Raw genomic sequence first — 22337 nt, forward strand, 5'->3', positions numbered from 1 at the left:
ATCTGTAATCCTATCAGCATATGGGTGCTCCATCATCTGTAATATGGGTTCTGTGTTATTTGGGTCTAACACAATCCATAGATCTTTCTGATGTTTCCAGCCCACTATTGAGACTCCTCCTTGTGACGTGTACACTTTCCCTTTTGGCAGTACGTCAATTGTATTACAGGGCAGCAGTGAAGTATCCATTTATGGCAATAGGAGGATCTCCATATCCCCATGGGTGGATGTCTGAAGGCTTCAGGTGCAGATCTAATGTAATGAGGAGTTTCTTGTAAAGTAGATGGGATATGACAGTGTACGGTGAACCGGAATCAGCCATCAGCTGTACTTTGCGGCCATTTCCACTCCAGTAGCAGTTTTTCATGCAGTTTGTTTTCATAACAATTTGATCTCCAAGCATTTATTTCATCAGTACAGTTGGCAAACATGCAGGTTACACTTAAGGCACACACTACTCTGATATACTGATTGATAGATTCACTAGGCAGTTGGGATCTAGAACAGAACTTGTACCATTCAAAGTAGGGCTGAAATGATCATCTCAGGCTTCAAGAGCATCATCATAAGAATTGGCATCCTCTTCCAAGTTGGCAGGAAAGGGCAAGTGACTATATATTACCTGGCCTTCAGAGCCCAGGCAGTGAAGCAATATAGCCTTCTGCTTTGCTGGAGTAAAATCAGGGGTCTGTATATGGTGAGGAGGTAATTGCGGAAATAGGACCTCCATTGTTTCCAGGGAAGAGCAGGTTCTCCTGGGATGGACAAGAAAAAGGTGGTGGTGGGATCTGAGCCATGCCCTGCAGTGGGCATCCAGTGAACAACAGAGTCCAGGATTGAGAAGGAAAAAGTACCTTCAGGGGTTGGGCAGGTCAGGAAGCTGGAGAGAAAAATCAGCAGCAGCAATAGTAGAAAGCAGTGTAGGAATGTAGGCCCCCAAATGCAATGAAATGAGATTATTATTATTATTATTACATTTATATCCCACTCTTCCTCCAAGGAGCCCAGAGTGGTGTACTACATACTTAAGTTTCTCCTCACAACAACCCTGTGAAGTAGGTTAGGCTGAGAGAGAAGTGACTGGCCCAGAGTCACCCAGCTAGTTTCATGGCTGAATGGGGATTTGAACTCGGGTCTCCTCGGTCCTAGTCCAGCACTCTAACCACTACACCACGCTGGCTCTATTGCAAGATTGCAAGAATATTCACAAGCTTTGCAGGCTCACACACGTAGCTGGTTCAAAATCTCATCACCAAATATTTTATAGCTGCTTCCCTCAAAAATAAGAAGTACTATATACAAAGTAATATAGATTTTATTTAAAAACAACTCCATTTTCTCCTTCTCCCTCCCCTCCCTTTTTCTTTCTGACTCCAGCCTCCACATTCTCTAGAGGATCCCCACTGGGACAAACCTCTCAACAACACAACATAAAAGATTACTAGATAGAATACAACAAGGGGGATGATGACATCTCCAACTCTTCCCTTCAGTTTGGATGTCCGAGTCCTACAAGACTCCTCATGGCTTCTCCCACTGAGGATGAGAGTCATAAAACCACCAAGTTTGTATCAGCTAAACAAAAGAAGATGGTCAAATAATCATTGCCTCATCTGTAACAATATGTTGCTTATACCGAGCTAGCCCAGCCTACATACAGCTTCCTTGCTAAACTTTTAAAATTTCAGCATATTTTTAAATGTTTAACTACCTTTTAAAAGTCAAGAGTTTTTACTCATACTAGGAGCCGGGTCTCACGATCAGTGAGACCCGGGTTGGTGAGCTGAGCGGGGAGAGCGGGCTAAGTCCGCTCTCCCCATATACGATCTGAGTGGGAGCCCTAGGTGGCCGGATTGGCTACCCACACGATTGCCGGCTCCGTGACGGAGCCAGTGGGGGCTGGGGGGAGCGGGGGGCCGATTGCCCCCCGAAGCTCCAGCATGCCCTGCGCGAGCGCACAGGGCATGCTAGCGAGACCCCCGGAGCTGGGAGGCAGCTTTTCGCCTCCCCTCCGGGGGTCTCCTCATAAGTAGCCGCAGCACAGAGTCGCAGCACAGCTACTCACGATTTTTAAAACCAAGTTTGCAGAGCGCTCGCTCTGCAAACCTGGTTTTAGGGCAGGGGTACTAAGGTGGGTTACCCACCTAGGAACCACCGGGCTCGCAGCAGAGCAAGGTGGTTCACATGATGGGGCAAAATCGGGCTAATGCCCCATTGCGTGAATAGCCTCAAGGTTTGTTAGCATTGGGCAACATCCAGACTAGTCACTCACATCTAAGTACTGCTGAAATCAATGAGACAAGTTAGTCATGACCAACCTAAGTCTCATTAATTTCAATGGGACTTAGCCATGACTAACTATGGAGGTTGCATGAGTTTCTAACTCAGGTTAGATATAAATTATATCATGCTTATTGAAATCGTATGTGAAATCTGCCTAGGACTGACCAGAAGACTATAACCTTGTTCTGGCCTTCAAAATTGCAGGCAATGAATACATGTAGTAGTGTGCCCAGAAATCTCTCCCCAGGGCATCTATCTTCCTCCTGCCTCGGTTGTTTATGCTTAGGCTGTTCATCTGAAAAGGCAAACTGCAAACACCCAAAACATGATTGCTTGTGTTTCTGTGATCAACAGGTTAGTGTTCCCCAGCCTGCTGATCACATGTGGGGTGTTAGTTTTTTCAGACGAACATCCCAATGTATGAAGAGTCTGCGCCAGGAGGATAATTCACACACTGGTGACACATTGGGCATAGGGTTTCTGGACCCACTTTGGGCACATCACGTATCTTCATTGCCTGTAATTGCCTGTAATAATTTCATTGCCTGTAAGGAAACCTTTTTAGCTGGGCAGCAGTTTGGTCTTTGAGCTCCCTCTTCTGAAGAAGGTGGGAGGGCAAGGGGCCCATCTTCACTTCTTGTCCCAGGGCCCACTCCAACCTTGCTACACCTGTTACACCTGGTCAGTTTCCCCTTTTATCTTCCTGATATAGTCTCTCTCCTTGGAACATGCCAGGAAAACATTTCTAAGAATAAAACAGTAATCAGCTCTTTGTTTCTGAACCTCAGTACAGACCTTTTACAAACCTTTACAGACTGTACAACCTTGCGTTCCCAGCCTGCGTAATGCCTGTTCACCTTCTTCCATAGCAGAGATGCCACATACTCTGGGCAGATCTTTTTGATTTTTAACTGACCCTTTCTCCAAGGAGCACATGACCACTTCTTGTATCCTTACATCTCCTCTGTGAAAAGGAGGCCAAGAGTGGTGAACTCTGTTTCTTGGCTGAATCCAGTTCTGTCAGCCCAGTATTCTAGCCACTATATTTCATTGGCTCCCTAAACCAAACTCTACATTATACTAAGCCTGTTATTAAGAGATGGGTTTCCTGCTGAAAGTAAACAAAGAGCATCTTTTTAGATAAATAGTTGTGGGAGGCTGATCCAGGTTGGGACTGTGCTGTGCACAGTGCAGGAGTTTTTTTAGAAGACATTCTCCCCACCTTGTTTGCTATCAAAAATTCCACCATGTCCTCTTTATAACAACAGCTGTTTTGGGAGCCAAGAGCCATTGAGAAGGCAGGTTTTGACCAGAAAAATTTAGGAGTTGCCATCACAGTAAGAAACTCTCTGCTCCCTCCACAGAGTTATTTTTTAAAGGAGAGAGATAGCACTCTTCTTAAGCACACAGTTAGGGGAATGTCTAATGGCCCTGATAGGCTTTCACACGGCTTCTGTGGAAAGGCGCATGGCTGGTAATAAAGATGAACCTAAGGCAGTGTTCAGTTAATCATCATACAGCATGCAGTTCTTGGAGCATGCGCAGGAGTGCAGAATCCCAAGAGCCACCCTCATCTATTGGCATGGCAATGGATGCTGGAGGAGAACCTCTTTGATACAACGGAGCTTCCGTGATACCTCAGCTGACCACTTGGTATGAAAGTGTGTGTGTGTGTGTGTGTGTATAAGAAGTGTGCAGGTGAGCTTTGTACTGTACTTAGTCATCTGTCTGCAACCACAAGTACACACGAGGTATTTTGAGCAGGACAAAGGATAAGCAGTAAGAACCACCTAGTTATGGAGCCATGTGGTGGAGCAACTGGGCCACTGGACTTCAATGAGGGAGGACCTGGGTTCTCCATAGCCCCAGTCAGTCAGGCTGCTAAACTGGCTGACCTTGGGCCAGTCAGCAGCCAGGTTTAGACAACTAGGAATATACCATGGTGAACATTGGGACTTGCATGCTACCTGCTTCCTCTACACACTTGAGCAGTTTCTGTGCAAATGGAGTGCACAGAGTTCACATGCAACAGACTGCTTGACTCAGAAGGGCAATGCAACACAAACAGCAGTGGTTTATACGATGATCTGAAGCCAGCCATTAACCTATCACAAAGGGTTGCCATTAGTGGAAAAAAGATTTCAGGAGTACAGGGGCAAATTGTCTCCACGCATTAGATTTATGAGAGAGAAATCATGGCATATTTCACATTAATGCTTCCATGCTAAATGGTAGTGAGCTTACAGGGAAATGTTCATACATACATGACAAAGAAAAGTACACAAAATATGTGAAGAGTGCCTTTCCTTCTCCCCACCGCCCATGTACTGCCTGTGGTGTCTGGGAAAAATCTCATAAGCCATTCTGAGTAACATTATATACAAATATTATAGGGGCATTATATAAAATAATGGAGAGGAGAGCTGGTCTTGTGGTAGCAAGCGTGACTTGTCCCCATAGCTAAGCAGGGTCTGTCCTGGTTGCATCTGAATGGGAGACTTGATGTGTGAGCACTGTAAGATATTCCCCTCAGGGGATGGAGCCGCTCTGGGAAGAGCAGAGGGTTTCAAGTTCCCTCCCTGACTTCTCCAAGATAGGACAAGATTTTTATTTTTTTTTTAATAGGACAAGATTTTTTTATTGAACCAACAAACTACCAAAGCTGAGAGAGATTCCTGCCTGAAACCTTGGAGAAGCTGCTGCCAGTCTGTGAAGACAATCCTGAGCTAGATGGACCATAAACTTAACATTTCTTGTATAAGAATTATATAGAAATCCATTTCTAGTAAGTGTGTATCAAGTGTGGAGTATGTCTCTCTCACAACTGAAAAAAATATTATTTTCCTCATGACTCTAATCATAGACAGGTGTTCTCCTTCACCTTAATTAAAATTTGGCAGGGCCACTTAAAATTGCCCAAGGGGTTGCATCTGCCAGTGGGCTGGTTGTGTCCCTTGTAGTCATGGGCATCCTAGTATTTCATGAACACTCTACTGCCCACAATTATTGGTACTCCCTTGTGCTGGATGAAAAGCAGGATTTTACTGAAAATAAACTTTCTGTTAAGTAACTAAGGCCACAACCCTATGTGGTGGTTTTGCCCCAGGGAATGCTGTGAAGGTCTTGGCTCTCATTTTATACTTTAGCCTTACATAGCTTCTTTGATAATTACCTCCATCAAACTAAAAGTTGTACTAACGTGGGGATGGGAGAAGGCGACCAATATTAGCCTGCCCTCAACAAACAAACCAACCGCTGAAGAGCAATTCAGAAGAAACCAGACACAGACCATTTTTTCTTGTAAAATACAACTTCTGTTTTATTTTTCCCAATCAGGGTTACTAGGGCATGTCTTTCAGTTTCATTTGAGGCCTTCCTGGAAATGAGCACACAATTTGGGAACACTCGTGCCAGCATTCAAAAGCAAGGAAGAGTCCACACCTTCAGTTTTTCATCTAGTCGTCCTTCAAAGATGCTTAAAATGGCACAGAAGCCAGCTGAGCACTTTAGGAAGAGAGAGTGGAAAGAACCTTCCATGGACAGACAACTTTGGACTACTATTTCAATCATCCACTTTTAAAGTATACCCATAAACATCGAATTCCAGCAAGCCCAGGACTATTTCCCTTCAGAGTCATCTACATTTTGCATTAAATTGACAGTGCAATTGCTAGATCAGCTACAGGTAACAAGACACACTACAGCTCATTGTCAGTCAAGAGGATGTGGTGGGAATTGGGACAGGGCTATAGCTCAGTGGCAGAGCATCTGCTTTGCATGCAGAAGGCCCCAGGTTCAATCTCTGGCATCTCCAAGTAGGGCTAGGAAAAGACTCCTGCCTGAAACCTTGGAGAGCCACTGCCAGTCAGTGTAGACAATACTGAGCTAGATGGATCAATGGTCTTGACTCCACATAAGGCAGCTTCCTATGTTCCAAGGAAGGTGCTGCTGCGTGGATGAAAAGCATCACAATCTTGTATTAAAAGAAAACCTTCCCCTCTGACAAAATACAACAAAGTAGATCTACAATTAAGAAAAATATTAGTAGTAGTCATTGGAACAAGGATTTCCTCCAGCAAGCAAGTCTAGCCAGCAATATCCAGTGTCAGTTTATTCAGCTCCTACCCTGTAAGCCGCACTCACGTTCTGTTTTGCATAAACTGTACTCCCATCCACCAAGGTCAGCTTGCAGGCTTGTACAGCACACATTTTCTCAGGCAAAACAGCTTCCCCTCCTCAGTGTAAAGAAGGCCCCTGAGCAGCCCCTCTTGCTCCTGGCATTGCAGCACAAGTACTACCAAGGCCATAGAAGGATGCTGAGGAAGGCAGGTCCTTTCCGACAGTGCAAGAAGCGGAGCCAGGCAGACCATAAAACCCATGCTGCTTTCAGCGAGCTGCACGGACTGGTGGGGAACCAGGTCAGATCGAAGCACTCTGGGCTGTGGGAATTAGAAGAGCTGAGGAAGCAGCCCTAGCCCCTGAAAAGGGGAGTCTTTATGAGGTGCCCACCAAACCAACACTTGCCTCATTCTTCTGCATGACTCCAGGAAGTGGCCTTCTTTCCTAATTACACTTTCCTTTGGTAGAAGAATCAGCTGCCTAGGAAGCATTTATTTATATATATATATATCTAAGGTCTTTCAAGGCATTTAGTGCCTATTTGCAGTGTGCTGGTGAGAGTTCCCAAAGCCTGAGGTAAGGCACTGGCCACAGCCTGTGCAAAGGGCTGAGGATTTCTGTCATGCAACAACACTGCCCTCCAGTGTTTGCTATTTTAAATGCAGGCTAATCTGTTGGACCTTCCGCAACAGTTGCCTACGACCTACCAGCCTTTCTGTGCAAAGACCTTTGGTGGGGGTGGGGTGTGTGGGAAGAGCTAAGAAAGCATTAGAAATATTTCCAGATTCCTCCCTAACCATTAGGGTGCAGTTTTTCCCTGACAAGGACCAGAACTGCTGGAGTACACATTTCCCAAGTAACAGAGAAGTCAGTCATCTTTGGTATCAAGTTATTTTCTAAGTATTCCTACAGACAAGTTTATTCTTTAAGACGGGTTCTGTAGCTGGTTCTCAACATGCTACTTGCTACATTGCTCACGATATACACAGTAAGACATTTTATTTCACATCTTGCAACCGTCACTTTTTATCTAATTCAGAAGAAATCACAGATGTCAGTCTCACAATATGGAGTTTGATTATGAAGTCTGAGGAGCAAACACACGTTTGCAACTTTACTAAAAAGAAAGAAAAAAGATACACCAAGGCTTGCTGTGTCTGTTAAGACGACCCCATCCCAAAAGGCACAAGAGTGTTGTAGAGGCAAGTGTGTAGTGATGCAGCATATTTCAATGGATCCCCTTTCTCTTCTCCTTGAATTGTCCTCTGCTGTCTTGAGAGCAGGGCATGGAAAACAGAAGCCTCCACATGAGGTCCACTGGCAACAGGTCTTGCTGGTGTTGCTTTGGTCTTTTGCTGGACCGCTTAACTGAAGTACCAAAGCTGATGGGAATCTGCAGGGTTGCAGGGAACCTCAGAGGGATGCTCACCTCTTGCAGTCAGACACTTATTCGATGCCACATTTTTAAGCAGGTGATCCTAAAAAATGACATAAGCATCAATTACACCTAGTCAGCATTCCGTTCTCAGCAGCAGGATAGATGTCTGCCCGCCTCCGCCCACAACACTCATAAACAGGATACCAAGTCAATAACCACCTCCACTTTGCTCTCAGGATAAGGTACGCTGCCTCTGGACATGGAGGTTCTATTAAGCCGACATAGATAATCACTATGGATAGACTGGTTCTCCACTATCACCATATCTCCAGGCAGTGAAATAAGGATTGTGCACACACAGAGTTCTTAATGGATGAGGTTTGGGTCCCTCAGAGAGCTCTCTCAGAAACTGGCTGTTGTGGCCACTGCAGCTACTGAGATAGCAACCTGACATGCAAAAGGATTCTAACTTTCAAAGGACATTGCCAGAAGAATAATTCTGTTATCCAGCAGACATGTCTCAAGGAAAATGGGCATCCTTTTGCTTGCATCCTATGGATACTCTGGGCAGGCCACAGCAATGGAAGCAGCAAGAGTGGTATGGTTGGCAAGCACTAGAAGACTGATGGCTGGTCAGAACACATGTTCTGAAATCAGGCCAGCGAAGGAGGAAAGCACATCCCTCAAAAACCTGGGCATGAACTTACAATGGTCAGGTCCCATTCTTCATTTTCTGGCACACGAGAGTGCTTCCCTGTGTAGTGACAGTCTCCCAATTCCACAGGCCCCATTTTTGCCCGAAGGCAGAGCTGCTTGCCTATGTTGTGACGCAGGTCTCGCTGGGATGTGTATTCAAAGTACTGAGAGCAAAACACAAAGAAGATCAGAGGGGCCAAAAAGAGAGAGACTTTCCACATTCAAAAGCAAAGCAGAAGAGTCCATTTATTCATTTTAGAGAGAGGTGCATTCATTTTTATACTGAAAAAAGCACAAGGGTACATAATTGTATATAATGGCATCCTAGGAAAGGTATACCACTGGGAATAAACTCTTCAGGAGCACCTAATGCTTTTGGTCCATGTGAATGCAGGGGCCATAAAAAGTGACCCTACGGGACCTGAGCTGCCCTAGTAGCAAAACTATTAATTCATGATGTGGTGGATTTCTGTAGTTAATGCTGGTGTAATCCAGAGACAATTGCTCATATGGGGGGCGGGGGAGAAATGAAGATGCATCTTGAATTTTTGGGGGGAGGGGGATAATTTCCCAACTCCCAGAGAGTCATGCACATATACAGGATACAGCATTTATATTTAAAGTACAATTCCCCATGGGCTCACTTCCATTTATGTTTAGGATGTGAGCATGTGCAATATACCAGATATCTGAAAAAGAAATAAGATGTGGGACAAAGCTCTCAACAACCAAAAGGCACTTTGGTCCTTCTGTGCTCTTCCTCATATATTTTTTCTGAGGTCACCACTGCTTGGACTTCCCTCTTGAAGTCCCTTGGACTCCTCTTCCCTCGGACTCCTCTCTGTAGGAGAGGAGAACTGGTGTGGTAGCAAGCAGGACTTGTCCCCATAGCTAAGCAGGGTCTGCCCTGGTTGCATATGAATGGGAGACTTGGTGTGTGAGCACTGTAAGATATTCCCCTCAGGGGATGGAGCCGCTCTGGGAAGATCATCTAGGTTCCAAGTTCCCCCCCGGCTTCTCCGAGATAGGACTGAGAGAGATTCCTGCCTGCAACCTTGGAGAAACCACTGCCAGTCTGAGAAGACAATACTGAGCTAGATAGACCAATGGTCTGACAGTATATGGCAGCTGCCCATGCTCCTCTTTTGATGGGGCAGGGGATAAAAGTCAATTCATACCCGAAGACCTTGAATTGGTCTTTGGCTGGACATAAACTAGAACAGGTTAAGACCTTTAAATATCTAGGGGTTGTTTTCCAGGCCTCTACGAAACGCCAAGGACATCTGCAATATGTTATCCAAAATGCACGTAAATCGGCATTGGCCATCCAATCAGATTTCCACCAAGATGGGGCTCAATCTGTACCAGCCGCCCTTAAGTTATTTACAGCTAAAGCCTGCTCTCAGTTGCTTTATGGGTCGCAGTTAGGCCCGTATACTAACTGCACACCACTAGAGATAGTTCAGACAAAGTTTTTGAGATCTATTTTACAGATCCCTAGATGTGTTCCCAATGTAATATTGAGGATGGAAACTGGTATGCCTAAGATGGAAGCCCGGATGTGGTTTTTCATTCTCAGTTCTGGTTAAGATTGTCTTTCTTCTCTACAGGTCTTGCTCACCTAATTTTTATTGATAAATTTAATTCTAGTTGGAAGCAGTCAATATCTCGCCAAATAAGTTTATATGGCTTTAGTCTGGATGGTTTACTAGAAATGGGTTTTTGTTGCTCAAGGCTGATATTAAAGCAGCGGATCTATGATATGGAAATGCAGACTGATTGATCTTTAATCTCTAAAGAAGTTTTCCTAGGTCTACAAATGTATAACACTAAAACTGCGAATTACCTGGGTAAGATTACCATTACTAAGTATCGCAGGATGTTTACACTGGCCAGATTTAATGTGCTACCTTCAGCTGAACTAGAAGGTAAATTTAGAGGGATCCCAAAAGAACAGAGACTATGCCCTTGTGGCTCTGGAGAACAGGAGTCTATCTTTCACATTTTACTCCGCTGTCTCTTCTATAGGGACTTATGAACTTGTTATATTTCCTCATTACTGACTGATTTCCCAGGTCATACAGATGCATTTTACGTCAACTATCTGCTCTCAGATCAGAAGGAGGAAGTAACATTTAAAGTTGCTAAGTTCTGTGAGGCAGCTAAGAAGGCTAGACAACAGATGGTAAACCAGATTATGCAAACGGGAAACTGCTGATTAGGATGAGTCCATGTCCCTGATTATATTATGTATATATTACTACTATATTTTGTGTATTACTAGTATCTTTCAGCCCGTTAAATTAACGGGCGCTAGTAGCCTGTTAGAAGCCGCCTCGCCCGGCTTCCCCCGCTGCCTCCTCACTTTGCCCGGCCATCCAGCGTTGGCCGCTTGTCCCCGGCACAGCCGCCCGGCGGCCGCCGCTTCTCCTTGGCCTGCTGCTGCTCCTCCCCCCGCCCGGCGTCGGTGATGGCCGCTTCTTCGCCACCCGGCCAACATGGCGGCCGGCACCTGCGGCCGTGTCTCCCTCGCCGTGTTCTGCACACGCGCACCACGCATGCGCAGAACACCCGAAAAAGACACGGACGCAGACACCAAGCATCTTATTATATAGGATTATGTATGTAAATTTTGGTCTATGACCGTAAATAAACATGATGATGATGAGAGTCAGTTCATGTCCGCATACAGGGGGGAGACAGATGGAGACTGAAATGTTTACATGAATTCCATACCTGATTGCCTCCCATCCCATGGCAGGGGTACATGATCAGCGGCTTCCCTCCATGGTTGTTCTCACCAACATCCAGGCAGCGTTTAGAACCTTCGTTTCTAATCTGCAAGGAAGTGAAAGTGACACAGTGAGAGGTGCAATTCCAACTGGTACCAGAACCCAGAAGTTCCAATTTTTATTTTAACACTGTAGATATGGTCCCTGTTACTCTGCACTCCCCTTTTAGTCAATAGCACATGTACACAGAGAAGCGATTGGTTTCTGCAATTTTGAGTTATCCCCTCAGTTGAACTTCCTTCATATCAACCACATACAATTTCTTATACCTTCTATCTCAGAAGGCAGAATATTTATGAACATTCTGTAACATCAAAGCCACTCAGTCAATGGCTATGGCAGATAAACTGCAGTCATTGCATGTCAGCATGCTATCCTTTCTAGATGGTGATTTATTTAACTAAAAATCCTCTGAGAAACAAGAGGATGCTCCTAGTTAAGGTCACCTTTGCTACCACTGATGTGGACACTAGCAAGGAAGGCAGTGCCAAAGCTTCCATTTCAGACAGTTCACCGGGTATGGAAATGCTCTCCACTCCAATATGCATTTAGTCCAAAGGGTAGGACAGATATGGAAATTTTAATCACAGAAGTATATCTGTTCTCTGCAGCACAAAAAGGTAGCAACCAACAAGGTTGTTCTTTCTTTTTGCAAAAGACCCCAGAAAGGTTTTTAAATAAAGGGTTCTAAATTCTAAAGCACGTGAAAACCATTTGTCCAGCAGCACTGAGGGGAGGTAGGGAAGGAGGAAATTAGAGAAGAGGAAAAGAAAAAAATTGAGTACACAGAAATAAATAAATATTGACAAAGCAACTATTGACGCTTTTGAATACCATGTTCCAGTTAACGTAATATTTACTTTATATTGCAAAGTCAAAGTCACCCAGTAAGGCTTGGAGACGCCCAAATTTCCATAGAGGAGGCAACTCAGCAATTAGGACACTGAAGGAGAAAAGACTGAGCTTCTCCTGTTTATGTTAACTAACTAGTAAGAAAGCCTCTCAAATTCACAGGTGGTAGTCACTTTGTATTTTATGTACATTGCTTGCTTTATTATTTCACCTCCTGAAACCAGCTCCATGTTTTTGTTTTCCAGGGGGAGGAAGTGAAACGTCACAAGTATCACCCTCTTCCTCACAGACTAGGAGCTGCCTTCAGAAGACATTGCTTCTTCCCCTGCAGACACTGTCCAGGATTGCAGGCACTCTCTCCACCCCACCACAATAATACTGTCCCCATGTGCAGCACTTTTCTTTTCACTATGAATGGCAGCCACTCACCTATAGAGAAGGAAAGGTGTGCAGTAGGGACATCATACAGAAAGCGGGTGTGTACATGTGCCTCAAACTTCTTCCCTGCCTTGGGCAACTCCAGACATCAAAAGCCTTACAATGCAAGTTCTTGGGTATTTGATTGGCTATAAGAGCACTAGGCTAGATGGACCTTTGCTGTGACCGAGGAAGGTCATTCTCATGTGCGGGAAAAGCAAGAAAGAATTACCCAAGTAGTACTTACTGCTCCATAGAAAGCTGGGGTAAGGTCTGGGATGAAGATTTCTGGATAAATGGTCTGAAGATACCATGTGAAGTTCTTGCAGTGCAAACGCTCCTTCAGTGCAAGCCGCTCGGTGAGGTCTCCGTAAGTTTTCTGACAAAGCCAGCGTGCAGGTATATTAGAGAACAATTCACAAAAGGAAGTGGTCTTCCCTGCCCGCAAACAAGGGGGCACAAACAAGCTTGCACAAACAAATCTAAGGACTTGTTTGTTTTTGGATGACCATTCTTTGCTGCATCTGATACAATCTGAGAGGCTCCTAAGAGAATTCTCTTGCAACCAGCTTTCAAGGATTGGATCTCTAAAGCCACAGAACTTCTGAATCACTTTCCCTTCTAGAATGCTGGAGGTTCTGGAGGATAGGTCCTCACCACTTGCCAAAGCTCCAGTGGATGATCTTCCAAGTTACTAAGTCTATGGATAGGAATTCTAGGTACTCGGAATCAGGCAACTCTCAGTGCTTGGAGCCTCCCACCCCCAACTACAGTCCAGTAGATGGGAACAGTAGCTTGAAGGCTTTCTTCAAATTCTCCCCCACTTTGAGCAAGCTATGCATGGGAACGCGGCCAGAAAATGCTCAAAATAGGTTATTCCTTCCTCATTCAAGCTTTTAATGACAACATTTGAGGTCCTTCTGCTACAGGTTAATCATGGCTTGCCTCTACCTACTCACTCAGCATCCAAGATCAAACACAAGCTATAGGGGCTTTTCATTCTTCAGAAACAGCTTCCAAGGGAAATTGGTTTAATACCTCTCTAGCCATCTGAGAGGCCTGTTGGTTCCTCCTGTAGAAGATCTCCTTGTAGTTATCCATCCAGACTTCTGCCAGGCGTACCTGGTTCCTGGAGATGACTTGAGTTCCTTTCGGGAAGGTGTGGGGACTCTTGGAGCGGAACACATGGCCAACCACAGAGCAGGGAATTATCTCCAGCTGACCCCCACACTGCCAAACCTGTAAAGCCAATAGAAAAGCCAGAAACCATTGTGAAGAATAAAAACGGAGTTTCATAACCAATAATTTAAACAGCAATTTAGATGCAGAGGAGTCCTGTCAGAGTAGTCAAGAAGGGGATTGCTCCAGATCTTTTATGGCCCCCAAGCTCAACGGCATCAGGATCTGAGGAGAATCTATTGCAAGGCATACTTAAACAGTGTGTCTAGTGTGGGACTTAAACTGGAAAGACGCAGATCAGCAGTGAAACTCACTGAGTGACCTTGGGCCAGTTACCAGCTTTCAGCCTAACCAAATTCACAAGGTTGTTGTGAGAATAAAATGGGCGATGGGGGACGGGGGACATGTACCCTGTCTTGGGCTCTCTGGAGGAAGAGCAGGATAAAAATTTAATAAAACAGAAACATAAGCGACTTTTAAAAAGTGATCTGAAAATATTAGCAACAAAAAATGCAACCATTTTCAAGTCAAGGAGCAGGTTCTCAATCTGAAGCGTCAATATTTTTTTAACGTTTTCTCAAGATCATAATTTTTCAGTTTGGGGTTCTCAGTGATAAAACCTGCAAACACCCTACTACCCACACAAACCAGCACAATCACCAGGCAAGTGATGGGAAATTGCTTTCTGCCCTCTCCTCAGAATTGCCTGCAGAGAGCAGGGCCCCCCAAATCGGCCCTGCAGTGGGAATATGGCCCTGCAGAAGACATGCGAACCATTCCTTGGCTCTATTGCAAGAAGTATATTGTACCTTTCCTTCTTACCCGAAAGGACATCTCCACATTCTCCCCTCCCCAGATTTCCATCTGATCATCATAAGAACCGATGTGTTCAAAATAGGACCTGGAAATGGCGAAGAGGCCACCAGCAAACGTGGGAGTTCTGGGTAGGGGGGAAAAAGATGGTCACAAGAACAAAGCTTTATACAAATGAATACCAATCTCAGCAAGGCAGGTATTACTGCTTTTTAACTAACCCAAAAAGTTGTCAAAGTGGCTTACACAGAGAAAAAAATATGGTTCCCTGTCCTGAAAGAGAACAATCTAAAAAGAAACACAAGAAGGAGACACTAGCAACAGCCACTGGAAAGAGGCTATGCTGGGTTGAATAGGGACAGTTACTATGTCCCCCTGCTAAATGTGAGAGCTGTCACTCTAAAGCAGGCCTGCTCAGTTTAGGCCCCCCAGCTGTTTTTGGACCACAGATCTCATAATCCTCAGCCACAGTGGCCAATAGCCAGGGATTATGGGAGTTGTAGGCCTACATCTGCAGGAGGGCCGAAATTGAGCAGCTCTGCCTAAAGAGTGCTTTGTTTAGTTAGCAAGGGCAAAGAGGCACCTTTTAACTAAGCAGGTTCTCTTCCAGTCAGGTTGTGTTCCTTTTCCTCTCTGAGATTCCAGGTGCTTTGCTCTGCACAAACATACTGTATCTATACAGGTCTCAGGCCTGGCCCTTTATGGTTGGAAACCTACATCCCTGAGAAAGTGCCTGCCTTTCATGACCCTGCCACATCTCCTCCCTCCACCAGTCATCATTAGCAGGTAGAGCCCAGCTTAAGGTAGATCATTTAAGGAGATCAGATCTGCAGAAAGGGACAGGGCCTTTTCTGCAATCTCGGAGGTGTGCTTTGGAAGGCTCCTCTTAAGTGAACTTCTGACAGTCAATCTCCTGCTGCTTCTTATTCCTGTTCTTCCTGCTGCCTTATATATATATGGCTCCCAATTTTAAATAGGGTTTCAGACATAAGATTTTAAAGATCAGGTTGTAAGGTGCCTTGAGCCTCGACAGGGTTCATGTATTTAAGAACAAAACAAAGAAAACAGCACACCACATGAGAACAAGAGTAAAGAGGAGGAAGGGGAGCTAGGTGTGCATACTAAAGATTCCAAGTTCTTTATTCAGAAAAAGGCTATGGACATGCATACATTTATCTCACTTCTAAGTTTTGGAGACAGGAGCCCATGTTCCCGCCCCCAACCTTCCCCCCCCCTGCAGTTCTGCTACTCTTACCTGAAGGATGTCAAGTGACTAGGCCCAAAAATGGTATTTAAAAAACCCAACCTAACAAAAAACCTCAGGAAAAAGACTGAGGAATGCCTTGGCTGAGCACATCAAAAGCAGCCAGAGCGCTTAAGATGGAGCTCATTCATTAGGGGCTTTAATGAGAGCCGTTCTGAGACAGACAGGGCCCTTATTCGGCCTTGGGTGTCATTACTATAAATGCACATTAGAGAGCCAGAAATAAGAACACTTGGGGCATCGAGCGTTTCATTCTACCCGGTTTTCACAATCGGTTACCTCAGACCTTTAAAAAAAAAAAAATGGGGGTGGGTGGGCAGGTAGAAGTGGCAACTGGAGCTGAACGCTTGCTTCAGTGAGACTTCTTCTGAAACAGAGCTCTGTTCTTCCTAAGAGAGGCCAGCAGAGATTAGGAGTTGCTGAAAGGCAATTTACCGGCCTCCCTCCCTCCAAAGCAGCAACAAAAAGGAACCCCCGAGCCTCTTTCATCGGGACAGAACAGGCTCCTGTCTAACCCTTGCACAAAGAGGAGCTGTACTTGAGGCCAAAGGGACAGGATTGCGTCTCGCGCTGCTGCAATGATGAGGGGCCAAGGTTGGTATTAAGTAGCTTCCACTTTATGAATTCAAGGTCACTGCAAGCTTTTAGAGGTGGGGATACTGGTTACCTTAACAACTCTGCAGCTGCCCATTGCCAAGGCAGACAAGAGGCTGGCAGAGTCTGAAAGAGAAAGGAACAGACCTGGGTTCTTTCGTGTCAGGGCCCTTGTTCTCCTGCTCTTGTACAGCAAAAAGTCGAACAGAAAAACAAAAACAAGACTCCTGTCATACTCTAGGTGAGGAGTAAAACTCTGCACCAAGTGTTCTGCAAACCTTATATATTTAATGAGATCCCAGCAGGTAGACCCTCATTATTCCCCTCCTCCCACCATTTTTTGACAGGGGATGTCTACACTACAAACACATGTTGGTTTTCTGCAAGCTTAAGCTATATGATCCTGTATGGATAATTCTGGGAACGATAGTCTGTGAAGAGGACTATAGATTCGGAGAGGAGAGCTGGTCCTGTGGTAGCAAGCATGACTTGTCCCCATAGCTAAGCAGGGTCTGCCCTGGTTGCATCTGAATGGGAGACTTGATGTGTGAGCACTGCAAGATATTCCCCTCAGGGGATGAAGCCGATCTGGGAAGAGCAGAAGGTTCCACGTTCCCTCCCTGGCTTCTCCAAGATAGGGCTGAGAGAGATTCCTGCCTGCAACCTTGGAGAAGCCGCTGCCAGTCTGTGAAGACAATACTGAGCTAGATAGACCAATGGTCTGACTCAGTATATGGCAGTTTCCTATGTTCCTATGAAGGTGCTGAGAATTCTCCATTCCAGAGAAGTCCTACTCTTCACAGAACTAGAGTTCCCAAGGTCCCTGAGGAAAAGGTAGTAATGTTATACCAGTAAGCAAGTGTAAAGTTGTTCATGTGTGCACCACATAGGCCTCAGAGGTTAGCAGCTATGCTAGAGCAGGCCTGCTCAACTTCAGCCCTCCTGCAGATGTTGGCCTACAACTCCCATAATTCTTGGCTATCAGCCACTGTGGCTGGGGATTATGGGAGCTGTAGTCCAAAAACAGCTGGTGGGGCCCAAGTTGAGCAGGCTTGTGCTAGAGCTTTACATTTTGAAAAGCTTAAGCTACGCATACCCGCGTGTTCACAGGATCCTCAGTACTGTGCAAGAGTGTTTTATTTATCTATCCTAACAAAGCGTGTGTGCTTTGAGGGACTGCAGGGGTCCAACAGGAGCCCTCGTGCAACTCCTCCTTTACCCCTGCACACACACTGTTGTGCAAGTAGTCAACAGCATGCACGCATGGAGAGTGGCACGAAGGTTTCTGTCTCCCCCTATCCCTGTGTGGAAGTGTGCACACTTTGTTAGTCAGGATATCAGCCACTGTCCTGAGTTGTTTAAAGTCCCTCTCCCCTACTTCTGCATATCTATGTGGGGCTGCCTTTGTACGTAGTCCGGAAACTGCAGTTGGTCCAGAATGCGGCAGCCAGGTTGGTCTCTGGGTCATCTAGGAGAGACCATATCACTCCTGTCTTAAAAGATCTACACTGGTTGCCGAAAAGTTTCCGGGCAAAATACAAGGTTTTGGTTATAACCTATAAAGCCCTAAACAGCTTGGGCCCTGGGTATTTAAGAGAACGCCTTCTTCGCTATGATCCACACCCCGCATTGAGATCATCTGGAGAGGTCCGTCTGCAGTTGCCACTGGCTCGTCTGGGAAGGGCCGTTGCTGCCCCAAGGCTTTTTAACACACTTCCTGCTGAAATAAGAGCCTCCCCATCTCTTATGACTTTAAAAAAGGCAGTCAAGACATGTGTTCACCCAGCCTTTTAATTAGATGTTTTGTGTTTTTAGTTGTTTTAACCGTTTAAATTTTAATTGTTATCATGTTTTAATCTTTTTATTATTTTGTTGTAAACCGCCCAGAGACTTGCGTTTTGGACAGTATATACATGTTTTAAATAAATAAAATAAAAATATCAGAAGCCAACCCTTTTGTTACTGTTTGTCAGATCACTTATGCTGAAATACATGAGAAAGGAGTCAAAAGCTCCCAGTTTTGCCAGATTACTGGCTTCATTTCAGCTCAGTTTGATCTCCACATCATCCTTTACCAGAAGCCCAGGGCTTCTCAGTCTAGAGGAGCCAACCATTAAGAAAACACTGTTACTCAATTTAGGAAATCTTAGTCAATAATTTCAGGGCAAATGAATAAAAATCAGAACCAGCACACTATCTTTATAACAGGATACTATAATCTTAAACGTAAGCACCACAGTGCTATGTTTTAGCTGCATATCCTGCCTGCACATTTTGCATTATAGCCAATCCCCAAATGGGCACAGAAATATTTGAAGCTTGTTTTTCCTCACCTATGGATACTCTGTAGATTTAGACAGCTTAAGGTTTAATTTCTTCTTATCTTAATTACTACATTAACGTAAAGCAACTATTTGATGAGAATTACTTTAGGTTGGTATAACAATTAAGAAAAGAATACATTAACTCTTCAGCTTTTAAAATCCATATTTTCAGAAGTTGAGAAAAGGAAAAAGGCATAAATAAGGTATCAGGCGGGGATCTGTGATGAACCCTGAGGGTTTGTAATGGCCAGGCCACAAACCTCAGATATTATTCCTGTATAGTTGCATCCCTGTACTATAAACAATAATCCCTTTTTACAATGTTGTTTTACTTTACATTGAAGATATATTTTGACAATATCTTTTTTTAAACCCTGTGAATTAACTGGGGTTTAACTGATCCCAATACCCGATTAGTAAGGTGCCTTTTTACAAGTATAGGAGGATTAGGGAAGAAAGTGTTCTTTAATGGCTGGACACTGCCGAGAGACGAGTGGGAACATGCAACCTTGCAGTTTTTCCACATGTGAAGCAGCATTTTTCTTTTCATTTACTCAGAATGCTCAGTCACTTCCAAAACAATTCCTTATGTTACTATGCACATATCTGTTTCAGGCATGAGGGGTCAGGGAGAGAAGTGTGTGTGTTATTGGTCATAGACAGACACTACTACTATTACTGATATTTATACTGCTCTTCAACCAAAGTTCACACAGCGTTTTACATAGAAAAATAAATACACTATCCAGTTAAGTGCATGGAGTCCCACCAAATATACATATACATCTATTGCAACAATGCTGCTTATGCAGCAGGAGCAAGTTTTCCCAGCTTGAATCACTCTAAGAACCAATGATTAATATAGGACTGGGGAAAAAATACATTAGTGGTACAGAGCTTTCAAAACCACCTCAACATCCTCTGAAAAGGTTGTATGTACCCAGTCAAAGACAAAATACTATATTCTACAGCAGTGTTCCCTCTAAGGCGTCCGCATGTGCACACACTTTTTTTAAAGTGTCTGCTCAGTTAATTTTAGATCCCGCCCGGGTTGAATAAGGAAAGCCCCATTCTGAATGCACATACTCTCTTAGTACTGCCACCCAAAACTCATTCTGCACACAGATGGGATTTTTTTTTTTTTTTTAAAGAGAGAACAGTGTTCTACAGAATATGTTTCTGCTCCCCACAGACATTCTGGTGCAATACAGAAAAGGTTCCCCTGCTTTGGTAAAACTAAACATGACCAGATTAAAAAAACCACACACTGGAGCAGGTATTTTGAATGCATTGAGATCAACTGAAGCTTAAGTGCAAAAGATGAAAGGAAACAATAGACTTTTTAATGAGAAGCTTCCCAAAGCAGCACGACCTGTCTGGAGCCTGAGGAGATTTAACAACTCCTTTGATTTTAAGAATGAGCTTCATAATGACCTCTCTTCACCCAAAGTTTAAGTAGTTTACATCCCTTCACCATCTCATCCCGTTACAGCCTGCCTAAGTGGCAAAAAGGTATATAAGGAGTCAGAGTTCAACCAAGATGATCAAGCTATTTCTGCCAGCTTCTGTGAGAAACTACCCAATAAGCAAGTAAATTGGCTCCATGTATGCAACTAGAGACAGATTGTGCCAGATATACCTTCTAGCCCGCTCATCTAAAATGAGATCAAATGAATTGTGTGTGTTTGTTTTTGTAAAGGCTATTAGAATTATCCATGGTCTTTTAAGATGTCGGCTGATATCCTTACTAATGATACAGAGTTGCTGCATGAAGAATGCCTCCACAGTGCTTAGTAATCCAGAGTCTTGCTGCACATATTGGGGGTGGAGGGGAGATTTTTGCAGATCTCTCTTTCCCCTGGAAGCACTCTAACACCTGCAAATCCCCGAGGGCTGCACAATCCTCAGGGACATATTTACAAAGCACCCCACCCACCATGTGTGCAGTGGGACTCCAGATTACTAAGTGCTGCAGAGGCATTCTGCACACAGTGCTTCCACACCATTAGTGAAGTTGGTCACTGTCCATCTCAACACACTTAGTCTGCATGAAAGCAGTCATCATTCATTCCTTCTTCCTCCCAAGGGTTCCAGTTCCTATGCAATCTAATCATCATTTCCTGAGCAGTTATTTGGGCAAACAGAGCTTGCTCATGAAATTGACAAAGCAGTGTCTCCCCTAATGGATTAAGGACCTGCCAACTAAACAGTGGCTTTCAAATGGGAACGAGAAGTGAAAGTTATCACATCCAAGAAAAGATGTGAGCGAAAGCCTTCACTTTCTGTTCCTATTTGAAAGTCATTGTTTGGGTGGCAAGGCCCTAATTCTATGATTTTCACATCCCCAGTCTTGTGAACGCAAGAGCACCATCCACAATAGCCTATTTATAGGGCTTATGCATATGCAGGCCTGTATGCATATGCAGACTGCACAACAGAGGCAACCATTACCCCAACAAAATCATGCTCCAAATTTTTGTTTAAACATTGAATTGTCAGCTGAGATTCTGTCTTGTACTAAAGTGATCAACATTCTACTATGTTCTCAAAAAGATGGCCACCATTAACCCTAGGATTCTTGCTATTAGAAGTGGTGCTTTGGGGAAATATACAGCATTTCAACTTTCAGTACAGTCTCTTTCCCCTCCATACTCTAGAGACAGGTATATCAAGAGTTACTTTCACCATGGACCTACTTGATAGGATAAGTCTCATCTTTCCTCCTCAGCTTCTCATGTTGGGGGATGGACTCCCATCCAAAAGTCAGACTCCAGTCAAAATTGCCCCGACTATGCTGCTTCCCGTATTGAATTGGCTTGGAAAACTCAAAGGTGTTCAAGTCAATGGTGGTGATGTCTGGACTGACCACGGCTGTGGGCTCTTCTGCAATGCGTGATAAGAGAGGCTCCAACCAGCCATGGAAACATTCACCTAGGAAGATAGATAGCCAAGTAATCCGATGTTCCTTCCGTAAGTTTCTCTTATGCTCTTCAGAACATTCTAAAGTTATGTTCAGTTATATCAGCCCTTTCACAGAAGCCTTTCCTTAAAATTTTGTCTTCATTACAAACTGCAGTTTGACTACCATCACACCCCTCTATACCCCTACTGCAAACAGGGTGACTCATCACCTCACCATGGGGAAACAGCACGTAGAACTCATGCTTATTAAAACATTTGGTGTGTTTTGGCCTGTGTTATATTTTAGATGGTCAGAACCGCCAGATTCTACTCTGAAAAAATTCCACAGAACTGGATTAATACATGGAAGCCACTCAAGCTTTCACTTTTTGACCTGGAAACCAAGAGGATAGTCACTGCAGGCTCCAAAACAGCCCCAAATAACCACTAGACCTCACTGCAGATGCAGAGTGGCCTCCAGTGGAAATGTCATAAAACTTTCACAGAGTCTCTATACCAACATAATGTGAAGGTGGTCACTGGACTGGAACCGAGGCCCCAGGAATCACAACAGAACCACATTGAGCTGTTAATGCCCAGTCTGTTCAACCATGGTTCTCTCGTTTCTGAAGTCATAATTTCATCAACCAATTCTGCCTGCAGTTGCCTGCACTCTTGGGACCAGCTTCAGCACCCACTATGTATTATGGGAAAAGTAATCTTGA

At 44.4% G+C, this 22337-nt stretch overlaps 1 protein-coding gene across 4 annotated transcripts in view; it reads right to left on the reverse strand.

Moving 5' to 3' along the window:
* Window positions 1–7376: 7376 nt before the first annotated feature.
* GALNT6 (polypeptide N-acetylgalactosaminyltransferase 6) overlaps window positions 7377–22337 on the reverse strand; it is a 65136-nt gene continuing 50175 nt past the window's right edge. For all 4 annotated transcript variants that reach the window (XM_053287922.1, XM_053287920.1, XM_053287919.1 and 1 more), the window contains exons 5-11: window positions 21408–21642; window positions 14539–14656; window positions 13576–13776; window positions 12785–12916; window positions 11213–11314; window positions 8488–8640; window positions 7377–7880 (exon numbers count right to left, since the gene is read on the reverse strand). In XM_053287922.1, coding sequence (XP_053143897.1) covers window positions 7767–7880; window positions 8488–8640; window positions 11213–11314; window positions 12785–12916; window positions 13576–13776; window positions 14539–14656; window positions 21408–21642 — 1055 coding nt within the window. In that variant the 3' untranslated portion in view covers window positions 7377–7766. The remainder of the gene's footprint in view (window positions 7881–8487; window positions 8641–11212; window positions 11315–12784; window positions 12917–13575; window positions 13777–14538; window positions 14657–21407; window positions 21643–22337) is intronic.

The sequence above is a fragment of the Hemicordylus capensis genome, chromosome 2 (assembly GCF_027244095.1).
Source record: "Hemicordylus capensis ecotype Gifberg chromosome 2, rHemCap1.1.pri, whole genome shotgun sequence".
NCBI classification, from domain to species: Eukaryota; Metazoa; Chordata; class Lepidosauria; order Squamata; family Cordylidae; genus Hemicordylus; species Hemicordylus capensis.